Source organism: Pelobates fuscus, chromosome 5 (genome assembly GCF_036172605.1).
Source record: "Pelobates fuscus isolate aPelFus1 chromosome 5, aPelFus1.pri, whole genome shotgun sequence".
NCBI classification, from domain to species: domain Eukaryota; kingdom Metazoa; phylum Chordata; class Amphibia; order Anura; family Pelobatidae; genus Pelobates; species Pelobates fuscus.
In genome coordinates this window covers 159503972-159521392 of record NC_086321.1, presented here as the reverse complement: position 1 = coordinate 159521392, position 17421 = coordinate 159503972, and the positions used below count along the sequence as shown (strand labels likewise).

At 39.5% G+C, this 17421-nt stretch overlaps 1 protein-coding gene across 2 annotated transcripts in view; it reads left to right on the top strand.

The window, feature by feature from the left end:
* The window catches only part of LRRC74B (leucine rich repeat containing 74B), a 56267-nt gene extending 49632 nt beyond the window's left edge, over positions 1-6635 (top strand). Inside the window, exons 11-13 of one of the 2 annotated variants that reach the window (XM_063457066.1) lie at positions 3914-4036; positions 5833-5918; positions 6503-6635. In XM_063457066.1, coding sequence (XP_063313136.1) covers positions 3914-4036; positions 5833-5918; positions 6503-6530 — 237 coding nt within the window. In that variant the 3' untranslated portion in view covers positions 6531-6635. Of the gene's footprint in view, positions 1-3913; positions 4041-5832; positions 5919-6502 lie in introns of both variants that reach the window. The other variant, XM_063457065.1, reaches the window with a different exon arrangement.
* Positions 6636-17421: the final 10786 nt, after the last annotated feature.

Below are 17421 nucleotides of genomic sequence, written 5' to 3'. Positions count from 1 at the left end.
GGACCTCCCTACGTTTGTACCACCTCTACCGCTGTTGGGGATCGGCTGACTGGGTAACCAAACCTGCAACCAGGGCTCCTCATTATTTATAGATACTGAGTAATTGGACATACCTGATAACAGACCCTTAATTATTTGCTGAGGAAGAGTATATTTAGTTTTTTTCTGCTTTTTCGCTTATAATTTTACTCCGCTCTCATGCCAAAGATTGCTGTATGAGTAATTTGACCTAGCATGTTATGCAATTTTTAGTTCTTAGACCAGACTCCAGTGTTATTAATAGAGTGCATTACAGATTGAAGTCAGCATGTTATAACTCACTCTTGGCGCATGTAACTTCCATTCTTAATTTAAGCTACATACCATGCTCAATGTTAATTCTGCCTATAATTACCCACTATGTGCATGGTGATCACCACTCACAGTACATAGAGACGGCATATCGCATAGCGTAATCCTCAACTCAATAAGTACTATGTAAACGTTACTCTTCTATTTTACATTATAAACTGCGTTGAATTGCCTCTTAATTGTTATACATCATTCTATAGTATAGCCTGTTGTTCCTAGTTTGACTAGCATGTTCACTATACGTAAAAAATGAGACAGGTTATCCAGGAGTATATCTATCAACTGTATGTTTAAAGTCTTGTCATATGCACTAACTCCTTTACTTTTGTTGGCATTCTGTACTGCATAACACATTGTCTCAATAAAAGAACGATTTACCAAAAAAAAAAACTCTATAAAGTAATATTTAATATTTTATGAATATGGAATAGACAGATATCTGGTGGTAATAAACGTGACTGAAATGTAGTCCAGGCATTTTTTTCTATTTTTCAAAAAACAAAAACAAAAAAACCTACAGAAACTGCCGTCTGCAATCTCTAGATAGAACTCAGAGAGGCTAATTTAAGGAGTGTAGCATTTCTCCAAGCGCTAACTGATTTCTAGTCTTATGTACTCAATTTATATCTATAGCAAATATATCCTGTATTCTTATTTTTTTGTAATTTTTATTAGAAGCAGCTGTGTATGCCAAACTGATAAAGGAATGCAAACAAACAAAAATAGAGTGTTCCTTTAAAGCTTAATGAGTTTAACATAGGTCCTTTTAGTTAGTACAATTTGTTAGGCTAGTCAGCCTGTTTGTGCACTGTGAAAAATAAATTAGAGAGCCATGTTCCCAGAACATTGTGTCAACTTTACACGTTTAAACTTTTACATCATGCATACAATTTAATTAAATCAAACATATATTTGGGACAGACACTCTGCAACACTACCCATGTCCTTTGAGGACAAGGACAAGCAAATGTGAGTTTGTCAGTGGAAACACTGAGCTATAACATCAAGTTGTCAGGTAGGTTTATCCATTGCTGTTACTGCCAATATATCGAACATGGTGATTTATCATCATTATATCCGTCTCTACCAAAACTTACTCCACCTGAGACAGAGGAACATGAAAAAATGCTTACTTTATATTTATTTATAAAATATTTTACCAGGAAAGATACATTGAGATTTCTCTCGTTTTCAAGTACCGTATATACTCGAGTATAAGCCGACCCGAATATAAGCCGAGGCCCCTAATTTTTCCCCAAAAAACTGGGAAAACTTATTGACTCGAGTATAAGACTAGGGTGGGAAATGCAGCAGCTACTGGTAAATTTCTAAATAAAATTAGATCCTAAAAAAAATATATTAATTGAATATTTATTTACAGTGTGTGTATAATGAATGCAGTGTGTGCGTATGAGTGCAGCGTGTGTGTGTATGAGTGCAGCGTGTGTGTATGAGTGCAGTGTCTGTATGAGTGCAGTGTCTGTATGAGTGCAGCGTGTGTGTGTATGAGTGCAGCGTGTGTATGAGTGCAGTGTGTGTATGAATGCAGTGTGTGTGTGTATGAATGCAGTGTGTGTGTGTATGAATGCAGTGTGTGTGTATGAGTGCAGTGTGTGTATGAATGCAGTGTATGAATGCAGTGTGTGCAGGGCCGGTGCAAGGATATTTGCCCCCCCATATGTCCTGACCTCCCCTCCTCCTCCCTCAGTGGTGCTTACCTCCCCACCCCTGTGTTCCTTCACCCCCCTCCCCCAGTGGTCCTGACTCACCCCTCCCCTAGTGGTCCTTACTTCCCCCTCCCCTCCCCTAGTGGTCCTTACTTCCCCCTCCCCTCCCCTAGTGGTCCTTATCCCCCCCTCCCTCCCCTAGTGGTCCTTACCCCCCCCCCCTCCCTCCCATAGTGGTCCTTATCCCCCTCCCTCCCATAGTGGTCCTTATCCCCCTCCCTCCCATAGTGGTCCTTATCCCCCTCCCTCCCTCCCATAGTGGTCCTTATCCCCCCCTCCCTCCCATAGTGTTCCTTTTCTCCCCCCCTCCCTCCCATAGTGGTCCTTATCCCACCCCCCTGCCTCCGATAGTGGTCCTTATCCCCCCCTCCCTTCCATAGTGGTATAGTGGTCCTTATCCCACCCCCTCCCTCCAATAGTGGTCCTTATCCCCCCCTCCCTCCCATAGTGGTCCTTATACCCCCCCTCCCTCCCATAGTGGTCCTTATCCCACCCCCTCCCTCCAATAGTGGTCCTTATACCCCCCCCCCTCCCACAGTGGTCCTTATACCCCCTTTTTTTAAATTATTTTTTTTATTATTATTATTTATTTTTTTTTATTATTATTATTATTATTTTTTATTTTATTTTTTTTTCGTCCCCCCTCCCTGCTTGATACATGGCAGGGAGGGGGGCTCCTTCCCTGGTGGTCCAGTGGCAGTTCAGTGGGGGGGAGAGGGGGGCTGGCAGAGCTGTACTTACCTGTTCTGCAGCTCCTGTCAGCTCTCTCCTCCTCTGCGCCGTCCGTGCAGCTCCTTCTATCAGCTCACACTGTAAGTCTCGCGAGAGCCGCGGCTCTCGCGAGACTTACACTGGGAGCTGACCGAGGTGCTGAACGGACGGCGCGGAGGAGGAGAGAGCTGACAGGAGCTGCAGAACAGGTAAGTACAGCTCTGCCAGCCCCCCTCTCCCCCGGTCTGTATTATGGCAATGCAAATTGCCATAATACAGACCTTGACTCGAGTATAAGCCGAGTTGGGGTTTTTCAGCCCAAAAAATGGGCTGAAAAACTCGGCTTATACTCGAGTATATACGGTATGTCCTGGGTCCACACATCATTGCATTGTTAGAATTAGGGTACAATAAAATACAAAAACAATATTAATACACAATATATACAAAATTTAACATAGAACAGGTAGGAAATATATAATCAACCGTGACAGGTGCATTCTGTTTTGAGGTGTGTAGAGAGGGATCTCTTAAAGGACTTTAGGCTTGGGGAAGATTTTTAAGTGTGCGGGAGGTCGTTCCACAATTGTGGCGCTCTGTAGGAGAAGGAGGATCGGGCTGCTTTCTTTTTGTATTGAGGTAGACTAAATAAAGTGCTGGTACTGGATCGGAGGTTATAAGAGGTGGGAACAGCCGAGGAGAGAATTTTGCTCATATAGGGTTGGAGTTTCCCAGAAAAGCTCTTAAACACAAGCTTGGAAAGATGAAGGGTGCATCTGAATTCCAGCGACAGCCAGTTTAGTTCTTTTAGCATGTCACAATGGTGAGTCCTGTAATTACATTGTAGCACAAATCGGCAGAACAAGTTATACAATGTGTTGAGTTTATTAATGTGGGATTGCAGTGCAGATGCATATACTACATCCCCATAATCAATGATTGGCATCAGCATTTGCTGTACAATCTTTTCCTTTACTGTAGGGCTTAGGCAGGATTTGTTATCAAATGAATGTTAAACATTTTGTAATTATGGGATTCCCATAGTAGTTTATAAACCATATGTAATAACCAACCACCTGTATTTCTACCTATAATATTTGCTAAAATCTCTTTGTTCTATTCAGGCAGATCCACTCGACATAGTCAGGCAATATATTAAGGAAAATAGCCTTCATCCAGCTGAGATGTTTACTCAAACAGACAAGAGTAATCTCATGAACTATGAGGAGTTTCAGCAGGAACTAACGGCAAGTATTACTTGTGTATACACCTACATTAATGCTTCAGTGACAAAGGGCTACATCAACACTCCCCCATTCATGTGTGAAGATTGCATCTGCCATAATACCCGCTTTAACTTTTCCTGAGCATGTTTGGCCAGTAGAAGGACAATTTAGTCACCATAACATCTCAATTAAGTGGTTGTGGTGCCTTGAGTCCACTGGTTGTTGTTCCACAGTTGGTTTTGGACAATTTAACACTGTATGAGAGTCACTAGCTACCCGCAACCTAACCCCATAGAGTAATGCCTTAACCATGCTAATTCATACTAGCAATAGGCAAATCTAAGAGGCTGAGAATGATCATCAGACTCATCCAATTACTGCCATCTATCATGGGTAATAGAACTAAGATCATGGTTGGTGGATCAAGTGATTAATGGTCTTATGGGCAATTGTCACACATTTTAGGGTTACTTTGAAATACTCTGCTTATGTTATGCAAATTGTGAAATATACTAAGATACATACTCTGGGCAACCACGACATTAAAACCACCTGCCTAATACTGTGTAGGTTCCCCTCATGCTATAATAATAATAATAATAATAATAATAATAATTAGTATTTATATAGCGCCTTTCTCCCAGTGGGACTCAAAGCACTTTTCAGCGCACTCTCTCGGAATTAACCAAATTGGCAGCTGAATAGTAATAGATGTTATTATTACCCAATTGATGGTACTCATTTTATTGACCTCAGAAGGATGAAGGGCTGAGTTGACCCTGCCGGTATTTGAACCTGAGACCTTGCTTTTTTTTTTTGCACCGGCACGGGGGCGCAAGATATGAGAAAGCATCCATTTCCTGTACCTGGGCTGACAGGAAGTGCTCACTAAGTGAGCACTTCCTATCAGTCCGGCCAGGTACAGGAAACAGACTGGACCTGAGCTCCTGTACCGCAGACTGGACCTGAGCTCGGCCACATTACACTGAGGGACTGACAGAAGGGAGCGCTGTGTGCTTCCCTCCTGCCGATCCCTCATATCTTGTGTGGACTGGCTGACAATGAAATTCGTTAAGGTACACAATGTGCAAATGCTGTTGCTGCTTCAGTCTAACACTGTAGCATTTCCCCATTCTTCTACACTCACAACATTACCATTTTCTCTGTCCAAGACTGCATACCAGGAGCTTCTACATGCTAGTAAGAAGGTAAGGAGTGAACAAGTGAGTGCTTGGGGACAGTCCCCAGAAGGCATAGAACAAGCCCATCATTGGCACTTATCTTACGCACTGTGTGCTCTGACACCTTTCTATCATTGCCAGCATTATGATTTTCAGCAATTTGAGCTACAGTAGCTCTTCTCTGTGATCGGACCAAATAGGCTGGCATTCACTCTCCACGTGCATTAATAAGCCTTGGGCACCCATGATCCTGAACCTGGTTCACCAGTTGTCCTACCTTGCACAACTTTTGGTAGGTACTAATCACTGCCTACCGAACACGCAGCAAAAGACTTGGAGTTTTGAAGATGCTCTGACCCAGTCTTCTAGTCATCACTATGTGGTCCTTGCCAAAGTCACTCAGATCTTTTTGCTTACCTATTTTTCCTGCTTCCAACACATTAAATTCAAGAACTGACTGTTTACTTACTTATATCCCACCCCTTTACAGGTGCCATTGTAACTATATAATATATAAAATATGTTATTCACCTCACCTGTCAGTGGTTTCAATGCTGTGGCTGATCAGTATGAATATATACTTACTTTTGGAAGTATTTTCTATTATACATTCTGAATTATTGATTAACATTCTAGAGAGCTGGAATTATAATACCTAAAGATGTGGCTGGAAAGGTAATCGAGTTCCTGGACAAGGATAAGAGTGGCATAATTGATTTCAGGTAACCAAATCTGATAATTTATATAGCATGACAGCTTTGGTTTATTGAATACTGTTTTATCTTCAGATCTGACCATTAGAATTCAAGCATTCTGGATACAATATAAGTAGAAAGAGATGAATATCCCACTGCCTATGTTTTCCCAGCCCTTTTCCCTACATATCAGTTTGTCCATTCCCCTTCTTCTTTTGCACTCTTGTTTAAGGTTACCCCTGTTCGAGAAGTATTTTTTACATTTAATCTGTGTAATTTTTTATGTTTACTTTATGAAGTCTTAGTTTTCATTCTGCATCAAATTGATCTGTGAAAGAGTTAGTTATGTTTGAAATTGTTTCAAAATATTTTGTTTTTCCTTGGTAAAAAATACTTTTTGTAAAAGCGAGTAAAAGCTTAGTAACATAGACAATTCTCAGTCTACCATCGTTATTGACATCATCTTTGAATGTTGAGATTAGATAGATAGAATACGTTTAATTTGGAGATGCAAATCATATCAGAAATATTTTTTGTTTTAATTTAAGTTTTGTTATTTGAAAATTATATGTATATCTATATATTCATTAATTAATTTATTTCTTTTACAGTGTATTTCAGCAAGCTATTTCTACTTGATATGTCCAATAAGAGAACCTGTCTGGCAGGATGCATCTGTAATCTACTGGAACATTAATTTTGTCTGTCAGCTGTAATACTCCAAATATACTGGCTATGAGCTGCCCATGGTTGTCCTTTGATTTATTGCCAAATGTTTTCTTATAAGTCATTGAGGTTTTAACTAATGTTTTATATTGCACATTATATCGCACCCTCTGACATTATTGGAAATTATGCAGAAGAAACATTATCTTTAACTGGAAAAATCACAACAGTTTTTTTTTAAGAGAACACTACAACGCTGTAGTGGTTTTGGTGCCAGTAATGCCCTGCTTCCCTCCAAGGTTTGGAAGTAAAACCCTTTGCAAATGGTTTGACAACTTACCTGGGGTCTACCGGGTGCAGGTCACACCCAATTTCTCCCCTGAGCTGTGCCCTGCAGCGTAGGGCTGAGTCATTGGCTGAGATCATCAGTGCTCTCAACCAATGAGCTAAGCCCTATATAGCCACAATAGCTCAAATGAAAGAGCTTCTGGCTTTCCAGCATGATATAGTGGTTAATCTTGCTGGAAATTATATATAATTCTTCCAGCAGATGGCAATAGCTCCCTTGCTCTGGATTTCACCAATATTTTTTTTTCTGCTGTAAACTGTTTAGATCATTTGAAAGCAAAGAAGATATATAATTTTCACAAACTAGTAAAATACATGGACACATGATATTAATATCTCCCTTTTCCTTTGGCATGCTTTTGGATGTATGTAGATAAATGTGCTATTTCTAATGCTAAGTATGATCCAATTAGTCTTAACTCTGCATTTGCTAGCTTGCATAAAACATAACACTACAATCTGAGCTGGATTAATGGTCTCATGGGCCTGGAGCAGAAAATTTTGTTGGGCCTAATTACATGAGTTTATTAACAGGAAGTTGCAGATACGATATTCTCCACATGTCTATTTAAATTAGTCTTTGGGGGCTACATACACACACTTATAAAATGGAAAGTGAGGTGAATTCGATAATGTAGACATCAATGAATTATATCCACATACGTTACAAACTGAGTGACCTTCTATAATGAAGGGGGGAGGGTGGGGTAACCCCCAGAACTAATTTTGGGGTTACTCCTTGTCATCAAGGGGTTTACCTTCTAAACGGTTTCCCTAGGTGCGCTTTCCTTGCTTTTACCATATCCACATGCGTATACAAACTGGACTGTGACTCATATGTAAAACCAGAATTGGTCTCATATATTTAAACTACAAATGGCAGGACAATATAAAAAAAAAAAAATTCAATGTGCACATACGTTTAGGGTTTCTGATCACCTGTTAAAGTTTACTAACCTTCCATATAGAATTTATCATACCCTTGCCGATATGCATGCTACATACATGATTGTGTAAGTTTGAATACATAATTATGCGTGTTTATTATAATTGTGTAATAAACAATACATGTATTGTGTAATGTACATGATATATATGTAGTGTGTAAAGTGTGTGATGGGGGTGTGTGTGTGTGTGTGTAAGACGTATATATGTGTTTATTTTTGTGTAACATATCTAATGCATACGAGTGTATTTAACCCCTTAAGGACCAAACTTCTGTAATAAAAGGGAATCATGACATGTCACACATGTCATGTGTCCTTAAGGGGTTAAAGGAACACTCAAAGCACCTCTACAGTGGGATGTAGTGCTTCTGGTGATAGGAATACCCTTGTGGCTCACATTGCAAATAGTCAAATCTTGTTATTCCCTGCCTCCAATACAGCTACAGGAGAGTCAGAAACTGCTGCTTAGGAGCTTCCATTAGCTCTCCTGAGGGCTAGCTCGTTTGCTGAGAGCACAATCTGATCGCTCTCAGTCAATAGGCTAAACACTGCATCTCCAGTCTTATTAGACAGAGAGCTGTTTGCTCTCATCTAGCTTTTGTGGAGGTCGGGAACAGCAGCCACTGAACCCCACAAAAGAAGTCAGACTGTTTAAAAGTTTGACTACCTACAATTAAAGGGCACCAGGGTGTGCTGTAGTGATTATGGTGTTTGGATTGTTCCTTTAATTTGTCTCTCTTATGTATATGTTTTTGTGATGTGTCTTCCATGCGTTTAGGTGTGACACATGAATAACATGGTTTCAACATATTAGATTTTCACTTTATAGGCACAGTCCAATAAATAATGCATCAGTGAGATATAATACACACACCTACACACCTTTGTTTATATGCTAGATAGGCAGCTGGTTGCTGTAGCAGCAAAATTATAGGAAATAATTAAGCAGCTACCCTGCCCAGAGCTATATAACTATAACGTTTATGAGATTAGTTGCAAAAATAATAAACAAAATAGACAACAAGTACATAAAAATGTCAGCAAGACAGAATCTGAATAGAACCAATAAATAAATATCATAAAATCTATAAGGAACTAAAAAATTGGTTCAACCTGGGTGGACCTCAGAAAAGGTGAGTATTGCTAGTGTGAAAGAATTTACCTTGATTCCTATATTAAAATTGGATAAGTTGGACTCAGGAAATACTTAATGCTCAAAACGACACTTAAGACCATATATCTCTAGTTCCGGGAGTAGATAGCTCCCACCTGAGCTGTCTCTCCTAAATCAGAGTAAGAGTGACAATACTCTATCTACAATACAATTCTACTGCTACATCGTTACCTAATAAGAATAACTTTGTTACAGGTTTACAATACAATACTACTGCTACATCGTTACCTAATAAGAATAACTTTTATAGGTTTACAATACAATACTACTGCTTCATCGTTACCTAATAAGAATAACTTTGTTACAGGTTTACAATACAATACTACTGCTACATCGTTACCTAATAAGAATAACTTTGTTACAGGTTTACAGTACAATACTACTGCTACATCGTTACCTAATAAAAATAACTTTGTTACAGGTTTACAATATAATACTACTGCTACATCGTTACCTAATAAGAATAACTTTGTTATAGGTTTACAATACAATACTACTGCTACATCGTTACCTAATAAGAATAACTTTGTTACAGGTTTACAATACAATACTACTGCTACATCGTTACCTTATAAGAATAACTTTGTTATAGGTTTACAATACAATACTACTGCTACATCGTTACCTAATAAGAATAACTTTGTTACAGGTTTACAATACAATACTACTGCTACATCGTTACCTAATAAGAATAACTTTGTTATATGTTTACAATATAATACTACTGCTACATCGTTACCTAATAAGAATAACTTCGTTATAGGTTTACAATACAATACTACTGCTACATCGTTACCTAATAAGAATAACTTTGTTATAGGTTTACAATACAATACTACTGCTACATCGTTACCTAATAAGAATAACTTTGTTACAGGTTTACAATACAATACTACTGCTACATCGTTACCTAATAAGAATAACTTTGTTACAGGTTTACAATACAATACTACTGCTACATCGTTACCTAATAAGAATAACTCTGTTACAGCCAGCTGATTCATGTATTCCATCCGATCTCTAGCACTTTGATCACTTAATTCTCTACTATGTTTTAAGAGGTTAATTGGAGAAAGTACTTATATTCTCTTCTCCCCATCTCTTTATTTACGCTTTATTAGCCATTTATAGAGGGTATCTTTCTGAGATAAATACCTAGACTATCACTCACTTGAAAATTCGGTTCCTACTCCAGTTAGAGACCAATATTTATTAAAGTCTAAACTCTGGATAGTAAGAGTTTTCAACTTAGAGTAACAAGAGGCTTAGCCATGTACATGGAAAAAATAACATTTTTCATTATTTTCTCGTTAATATCTTACAGTTGACAGATAGTATTGTCACTCTTACTCTGGATACTAGGGGTTAAGCCCCAGACACCACTGGAGTGTCCGCTTGGTGTTTCAGTCGCGGAGTGAGACAGTTACGTACTGTCCCACCCTGGTCACTGTCTCTTGTCTCTCCTAAATCAGTCTGTTTCTTCTCTTTCCCTTAACTTATTTGTTATATGTACATTATGTTCATCCCTATGTCTTATCTGTACTCCTTACCTGTTATTTTACTCCCTTCCTACTACTGTAAGAGCACTCACATGATCACAATAGGCATCCATAGTGCTGCCTGCAGGGGGACTGCTTAAACTGAAAGTCAGTCTCCCTGCATCTGTCAAATAAAAAAATATGTATATTATTAAATTAAAAAAATAATATATATATATATATATATATATATACACACACACACACACACACACACACACACACACACACACACGCACACACATATATACATAATATGTGTATATATAAATATATATATATATATATAAAAATATATATATAGCCATTTCTTTTTTATAAATATATATATATATATATATATATATATATATATATATATATATATATATATATATACACACACATACACATACATAATATGTATATATATATATATCTTATATATAATGCCATACTAAGTGTTTTTTTATTAATATATAATAATATATATTTTACATTTAGATTATTATAAAAAAATAATAATTCAAAATAAATAAAAAAATGTAAAAGAATATTTTTTTTAAATCAAATGTAATTTTATTCTAACTGTATTTTGATATTAATATTGAGAAAAATGTATTCATACTCACCGTAATTTTCTTTTCCTGGCTATTATTCATGGCAGCATATACACATGGGTTAGCTCCTCCCCTTACAGCCAATAGGACAGGAATAAAACAAAACCTTTAAAAGGAGTATCTACATAGGTCCCTCAGTCAGTAACACGCTCCTACAGAAGAAGCAAGACCAACACTGGGTGGGTTAATACATGCTGCCATGAATAATAGCCAGGAAAAGAAAATTACGGTAAGTATGAATACATTTTCCTCTTTCCTGGCTAATTATTGCAGTATATACACATGAGAATACCCAAGCTTACCAGGGAGGGACAGAAACATACATAACTGGCAATCAAATAATCAGAACAATTCAACATAGATTAGAAGATTGAACTGAGTTAAGGGCATGACGTCCAAATTGCGCCTCATTGATTGCTTCAATGTCCAACGTGTAATGCAGGACAAATGAGTTCAAAGAGGTCCAAATGCCAACTTTACAAAGTTTCAGCAGAGACCATTGCCATGGAAGCCCACAATGCTGCAACTGCACTAGTGGAGAGTGCCCCAAGATCCTTTGGTACAGGTAGAGAATGGCATTGAAAAGCTTTCACTTTAGGCAGGATCTCTGGTGCTAAATGCAAGACAACCATATCCTGTTGAAATTCAGTGAATGGGGGTACACAGGATCAAGCCTGGAGTTCACACATTCACCTTGCTGAGGTACCAGTCAACAGCAACAACACTGTCTGTGCTAACATCATGTAAGCTCCTGCTAGAGGTTCGAATTATGGTTTAGTCAGAGCCTGTAAGACCAGAGATAGGTCACATATGGACTTCAACACCTTCAGTGGAGGCTTGAATTTAATTGCTGCTTGCATGAAGCAAAGCACCATGGGTTCCAATGCCCAATGGGTACCCATCCATGTGGAAAGTGCCAATCTGTTCTCCTCTAGAGTGTTATAATTCAGACCATATCAAGGCCTGATTGAGGAGTAATTCCAACCTTTATTCTTGAGACCAACAGTCAAATGCCAAGTTTGTAATCTGTAAAGTATTTATAGGACTGTAAGAGGATATTAATGACCATCTCAGGGATGCCTTTACTTCTAGAGACACCAGCCTCAACACCAGAGCTTAAGGATCTTGGTGTGTCAAGGAACCTTGTAATAATAGGTCTGGACGTACTGGAATTTCCCTTGGAGATTCCAGATTCATCTTACTTATCATAGGAGTTTAAAGTCTTCATGGCCTTCCACTGTCTCCTTTGAATTTCCTTTAAGAACGTTGAAGACAGGAAAAAGTCTGAGTATCCTGACCTTGAGCATTCTGGTCCTAAAAACAAGAAAAAAGCTTCTGGATCTGGTAGTTCCGAGAAGTGGTCATCAGATCTACATAGGGTATCAGCCAAATCTGAGACAACCCTGAGGATAGGTCAGGACAAGTTGCCATTCCAACTTGACCACTGTTACTTGGCTCAGGTAATCAGCCATTGTATTCGGAGCCCCTGGTTGTTCTCCTGTGCCCTGCTCATCATGGGCTGTAATTGCTTCACCAATAAGTGGCTGTGAGACCCACCTTGACGATTGGTATAGGATACATTTGCATTGCTATTTGAGCAAATTTGGACCCACTTGTTCTTCAGCAACCTTCCAAAGTGCCATGAAAATTACACATACCATAACATTGGATGAAAATATTGTTCCTTCCAATATCCACAGACCTTGTGTAACATGGTCCAGACAATGTGTGTCCAATCCTTGAAAACTGGAATCCGAGTTTACAATTGTCCAATGAAGTTCTGTTCATAGGAAACCCAGAGACATATTCTCTCTTTCAGCTACCAGGTATTGTGTAACTCCACTGATGGTGACATTGTCAGTGGCTGACTCAAATGTATCTTTTTCTTGTTGAACTGAGATAGGAAGGACCTTTGAGGAATCCTGAGATGCCATTGAGCCCATCTGACAAGTCTGATGGTGGAAGCCAGGATTCCTAGTAGTTGCATCTACTTTCAAGCTAAAATGAAGAAACTGGAAGAGAAAACTTCCAACATCTGTGGAACTGTTCCTGAGATAGAGGAAAGCAGAGTATAGAATATTCCACCCAGAAAAGTCATCCTATGAGCTGGCATGAGACTGCTCTTTTTGGTATTCATCAAGCAGCCAAACTTCAGGAATTCTGAAACAACTCTATCCCTCTGTGCGTCTGCCTTCTGTGGGTCTGAGGCTACCAGTAGTAGATCATCCAGATAATGGAACCAGGTGGTGTTCTGGACTCTCAATATCGCTATCAGCACACATAAGGTTCTTGGGGCTGCAGTGAGGCCAAATGGTAGGGCACGAATTGGAAATTCTCTTCTGAGATGTTCTAGGCCAGTGATGGCAAACCTTTTTGAGCCCGAGTGCCCAAACCGCAATACATGCCAACTTTTTTTCCTTAAAGTGCCAACACGGCAATTGCGTGTGTGGTTGGGGGGTGGGGGGTGCGTGTGTGTGTTGGTGTGTGTGTGGGTGTGCTGTGTAAGTGTATGAGGGGTGCTGTGTAAGTGTGTGGGGGATGCTGTGTAAGTGTGTCGGGGGTGCTGTGTAAGTGTGTGGGGGGTGCTGTGTGTGTTTGTGGGGGGGTGCTGTGTGTGTCTGTGAGAGGGGTGCTGTATGTGTGTGTGTATGAGGGGTAAGGTGTGTGTGAGAGGGGTGCTGTGCTGTGTGGGGGGTAGGGGTGCTGGGCGGGGGTAAGGGTGCTGTGGGGGGTAGGGGTGCTGTGGGGGGGTAGGGGTGGTGGGGGGGTAGGGGTACTGCTGGGGTGGTAGGGGTACTGCTGTGGGTGTAGGGGTACTGCTGGGGGTATAGGGGTGCTGGGGGGTAGGGGTACTGCGGGGGGGTAGGGGTGCTGTGGGGGGGTAGGGGTACTGCTGGGGATGGTAGGGGTACTGCTGGGGGGATAGGGGTGCTGTGAGGGGTAGGGGTACTGTTGTTGGGGTAGGGGTACTGCTGTGGGGGGTAGGGGTACTGCTGTGGGGGGTAGGGGTACTGCTGGGAGAGTAGGGGTACTTCTGGGGGGGTATGGGGTGCTATGTGTCAGTATCCCCCCTCCCTCCTTCTTACCTTTCATGAAGTAGGGGGGGGGGGACACAGCCATCCCTGGTGGTCCGGTGGTGGTAAGTACTGCAGGGGGAGGGATCTGTGAAGCAGCTACCCTGTCCTCCCGCGCGATGCTGTGTGGAGTGTTGCCATGGTAACGCTCGGCAACGCTCCACACAGCATCGTGCGGGAGGATAGGGGAGCTACTTCACAGATCCCTCCCCCTGCCTCCCGACCCGGAAGCAGAGTAGGAGCCTGCCCAAAACAGGCAGGCAGGTGCCCACTCTGCATTGATGGCGAACCTATGGCTGCGTGTCCACAGAGAGGGCCTGGCGTGCCACCTGTGGCACGCGTGCCATATGTTCGCCATCACTGTTCTAGGCCTATTGGAATGATAGTAAGTAAGCATCCTTGAGATATATAGAGATAAGGAACTTGTCCTTCCAAATTGCTGGGGATATGGATCTGATTGACTCCATCCCAAAGGCTCTGTCATTCAGCCTATTGTTGGCCCTTCTTAGGTCCAGTATAGACGTTTTTTTTTTCCCATCAGATTTTATAACTTTTTAATAGTAAATTATATGATATGATGAAAATAATAGTATCTTTAGAAAGACCATTTAATGGCGAGAACGTTTATATATGTAATAAGTAGATCCCTATGTGGATTGCAGGTTTCTGTGCAATCTATTCCAAAGAGATAAAATACCTTGCTTTGGAAATAGTCACTAATTTGGGAACGGGAAGATGAATTTTGGTCAATTAATGAGAAAATAAATATTTACCAAACACATTATCTTCAGCTCATATCTCACTACCTGAATATTTGTTGAGGTTCATCTATACTAATTTCTGTTATATCCGAAAACTGGATATAATATATAGGGGTACAGTAAATTAATAAGATGAAAATTAAAGCTAAACACAAACACCGCAGAAATGTAAAAACAGCCCTGCTCCTTAACGGTAAGAGAATTGAAGAACGGTCTGGTCACTAAGGGGTTAAATGTACTTGTATGTATAGAACTATTCATTCAAAAACATCTAAAGGGTTAATCTTTCCAGAGGACATTAAGCCATAACTACACGTGGGTGGTTATTTGTTTAATTAAATCAAAGCTTCATTCCAGTTTCTATACAGCAGATTGTGTTTTTTCACATAGTAAATTTCGTTTCTGTTGTTTCTTACACTTATTGCACCCTTGTATTGACTTCTATCAAATTAGTCTCTGTTGCAAAGCAGTATTTTCAGTGTTGCCCTGTAGTCAAATGATGTCAAAACCATAATAGAGCCAGTGCAAAAGACACTAAAATATATTATTCATTTAATTTCTCTGTGTACCTTTCGTCTAGTGAGTGTAATGCTTTGTTCTCCATTACTACATCTCCGGAAAACCCAGACATTTATTGCCCCTATTACACTCTATTTCCAGACTTGCTAATGTTACTTTCTCCCATCAGTTACAAAACTATGTCAATAAGACCCCAGACTTATTAGAAGGTCTCCATACCAACAACATCTTTTAGAAAGATGACTCATACAAGATGTTCTGTTTGCTTTATCCTGCAGACAGCCATTCTAGAAAATGTAATCCTGATCATATAATAGCTCTTCAGACTTTTTTTCCCCAAAGCTCAAGCCACCTTGAACAATTATTTGTTCAACTTAAAGCAAGATTTTAAAAAGCCTCAAACTATGTACATAACTCAAGTTTGTAAAACAAAAAAATAAGTCACAAAACCATAAAAATCCATGTTTCTGCCATAATTTAAAAACCTCAAAAATGTTGACACTCCTTAAAGCTATAATCTGTGCAAGTTTAGGAAATCAAGAGATCACGGTTGTAATGCAGGATAGAAAGCCATCTAAAGTTGCATTATTTGTGATATTATGATATAGTTTTCAGGAACTAAAACTTAAACTACAACACTACCCCTGACAGTGGAAGCTTTGTACACTGTCCTTGTTTACTCCTGCAACTGTCTCTAGGATGCGCTGAACTTCATTAGTAAACATTCTGTATGTCAGTACGTTCTTGTGAAGAATCTCTTACCAACATCATAGACCTTAGTGTGGAATTAACAATAAGTGCAAGGAATTGGTAAGAAATAAAAAAAAACAAAATTGGTGCTACTATCACCTTTGTGGGTAGCTCCATCACAAATATACATATAAATTGGTGAGAGCACACAATATTGATACAGAATATTACCACAACTATTGCACAGAATGAAAACCTGCAACAATAAAAATAGAAAAAAAGACCATAGTGTAATATAGTCTATACAAGTGAAACACAGTATAGAATTAGTCTCACTCACATGCGGCTGAGCCACTCAAAAAAGCTGGCTCAGACTAAAGGCCTTGAATGGAAAAGTGGGATGGATGTTCCTGAGTTTCGCTACTTCAACTTCATTGTAGACATATTTCCATAATGGAATACAGGATGCAGAAAATATATATTTATTGCCCAAATATAAAATAAAAACAATATATCAAGTGAAAACCAAATCGCGTTTCGTCTCCTGTCTTTTTCTAAAGTGTTCTTAACATGGAGTTGTTTTGTACCCATGCTGCTAAAACATCCTCTGCTCTTCCTTCATGGCATTCCACTAGTCTGACAATGGAACATTGTTGATGGTGAGATAGTTAAGTGAATAGAGATCCAGCTCTCAAAGTCACAGTTCAATTCCTGATAAGGCCAGCTCAGTCTTTATACTTTCAAGATGATAAAATAAGTAGTGATAATAGCTAGACAACAGAATGTACCTGGAAATAAAGAATGAGCTAAATGTACCTTTTCTTTTAAATATTATGGATTTCAATTGTTCTTCCATTTCATCCCAAAGGTATTTTATGTGTTCCATATCACAAGCCAAATGGCCTTAATCCATTACAGTAAGTGTGATTTCCCCTTTTTGTTTATACGTTTAATTAAAGGTTATTGAAATAACATACAAAATAAATGTGAAAGAGTAATATACGCAAGAAAGACACTGCATGTCAGTGGTTGTTTAGCAGTTATATGCAAACGTGTAAAGAAAAAATACTCAGGCACTGTTTTAAGTTTCAAGCAGATTTATTGGAACATCCAGGTGCACAGCTGGAGTATATTTTCTTTGCATTATGTATATGGGTGGGGTGCCGACCTTAACTCAGTGAGCACCCTTTTTTTTGGTCGAGTGCAGAGCCCTT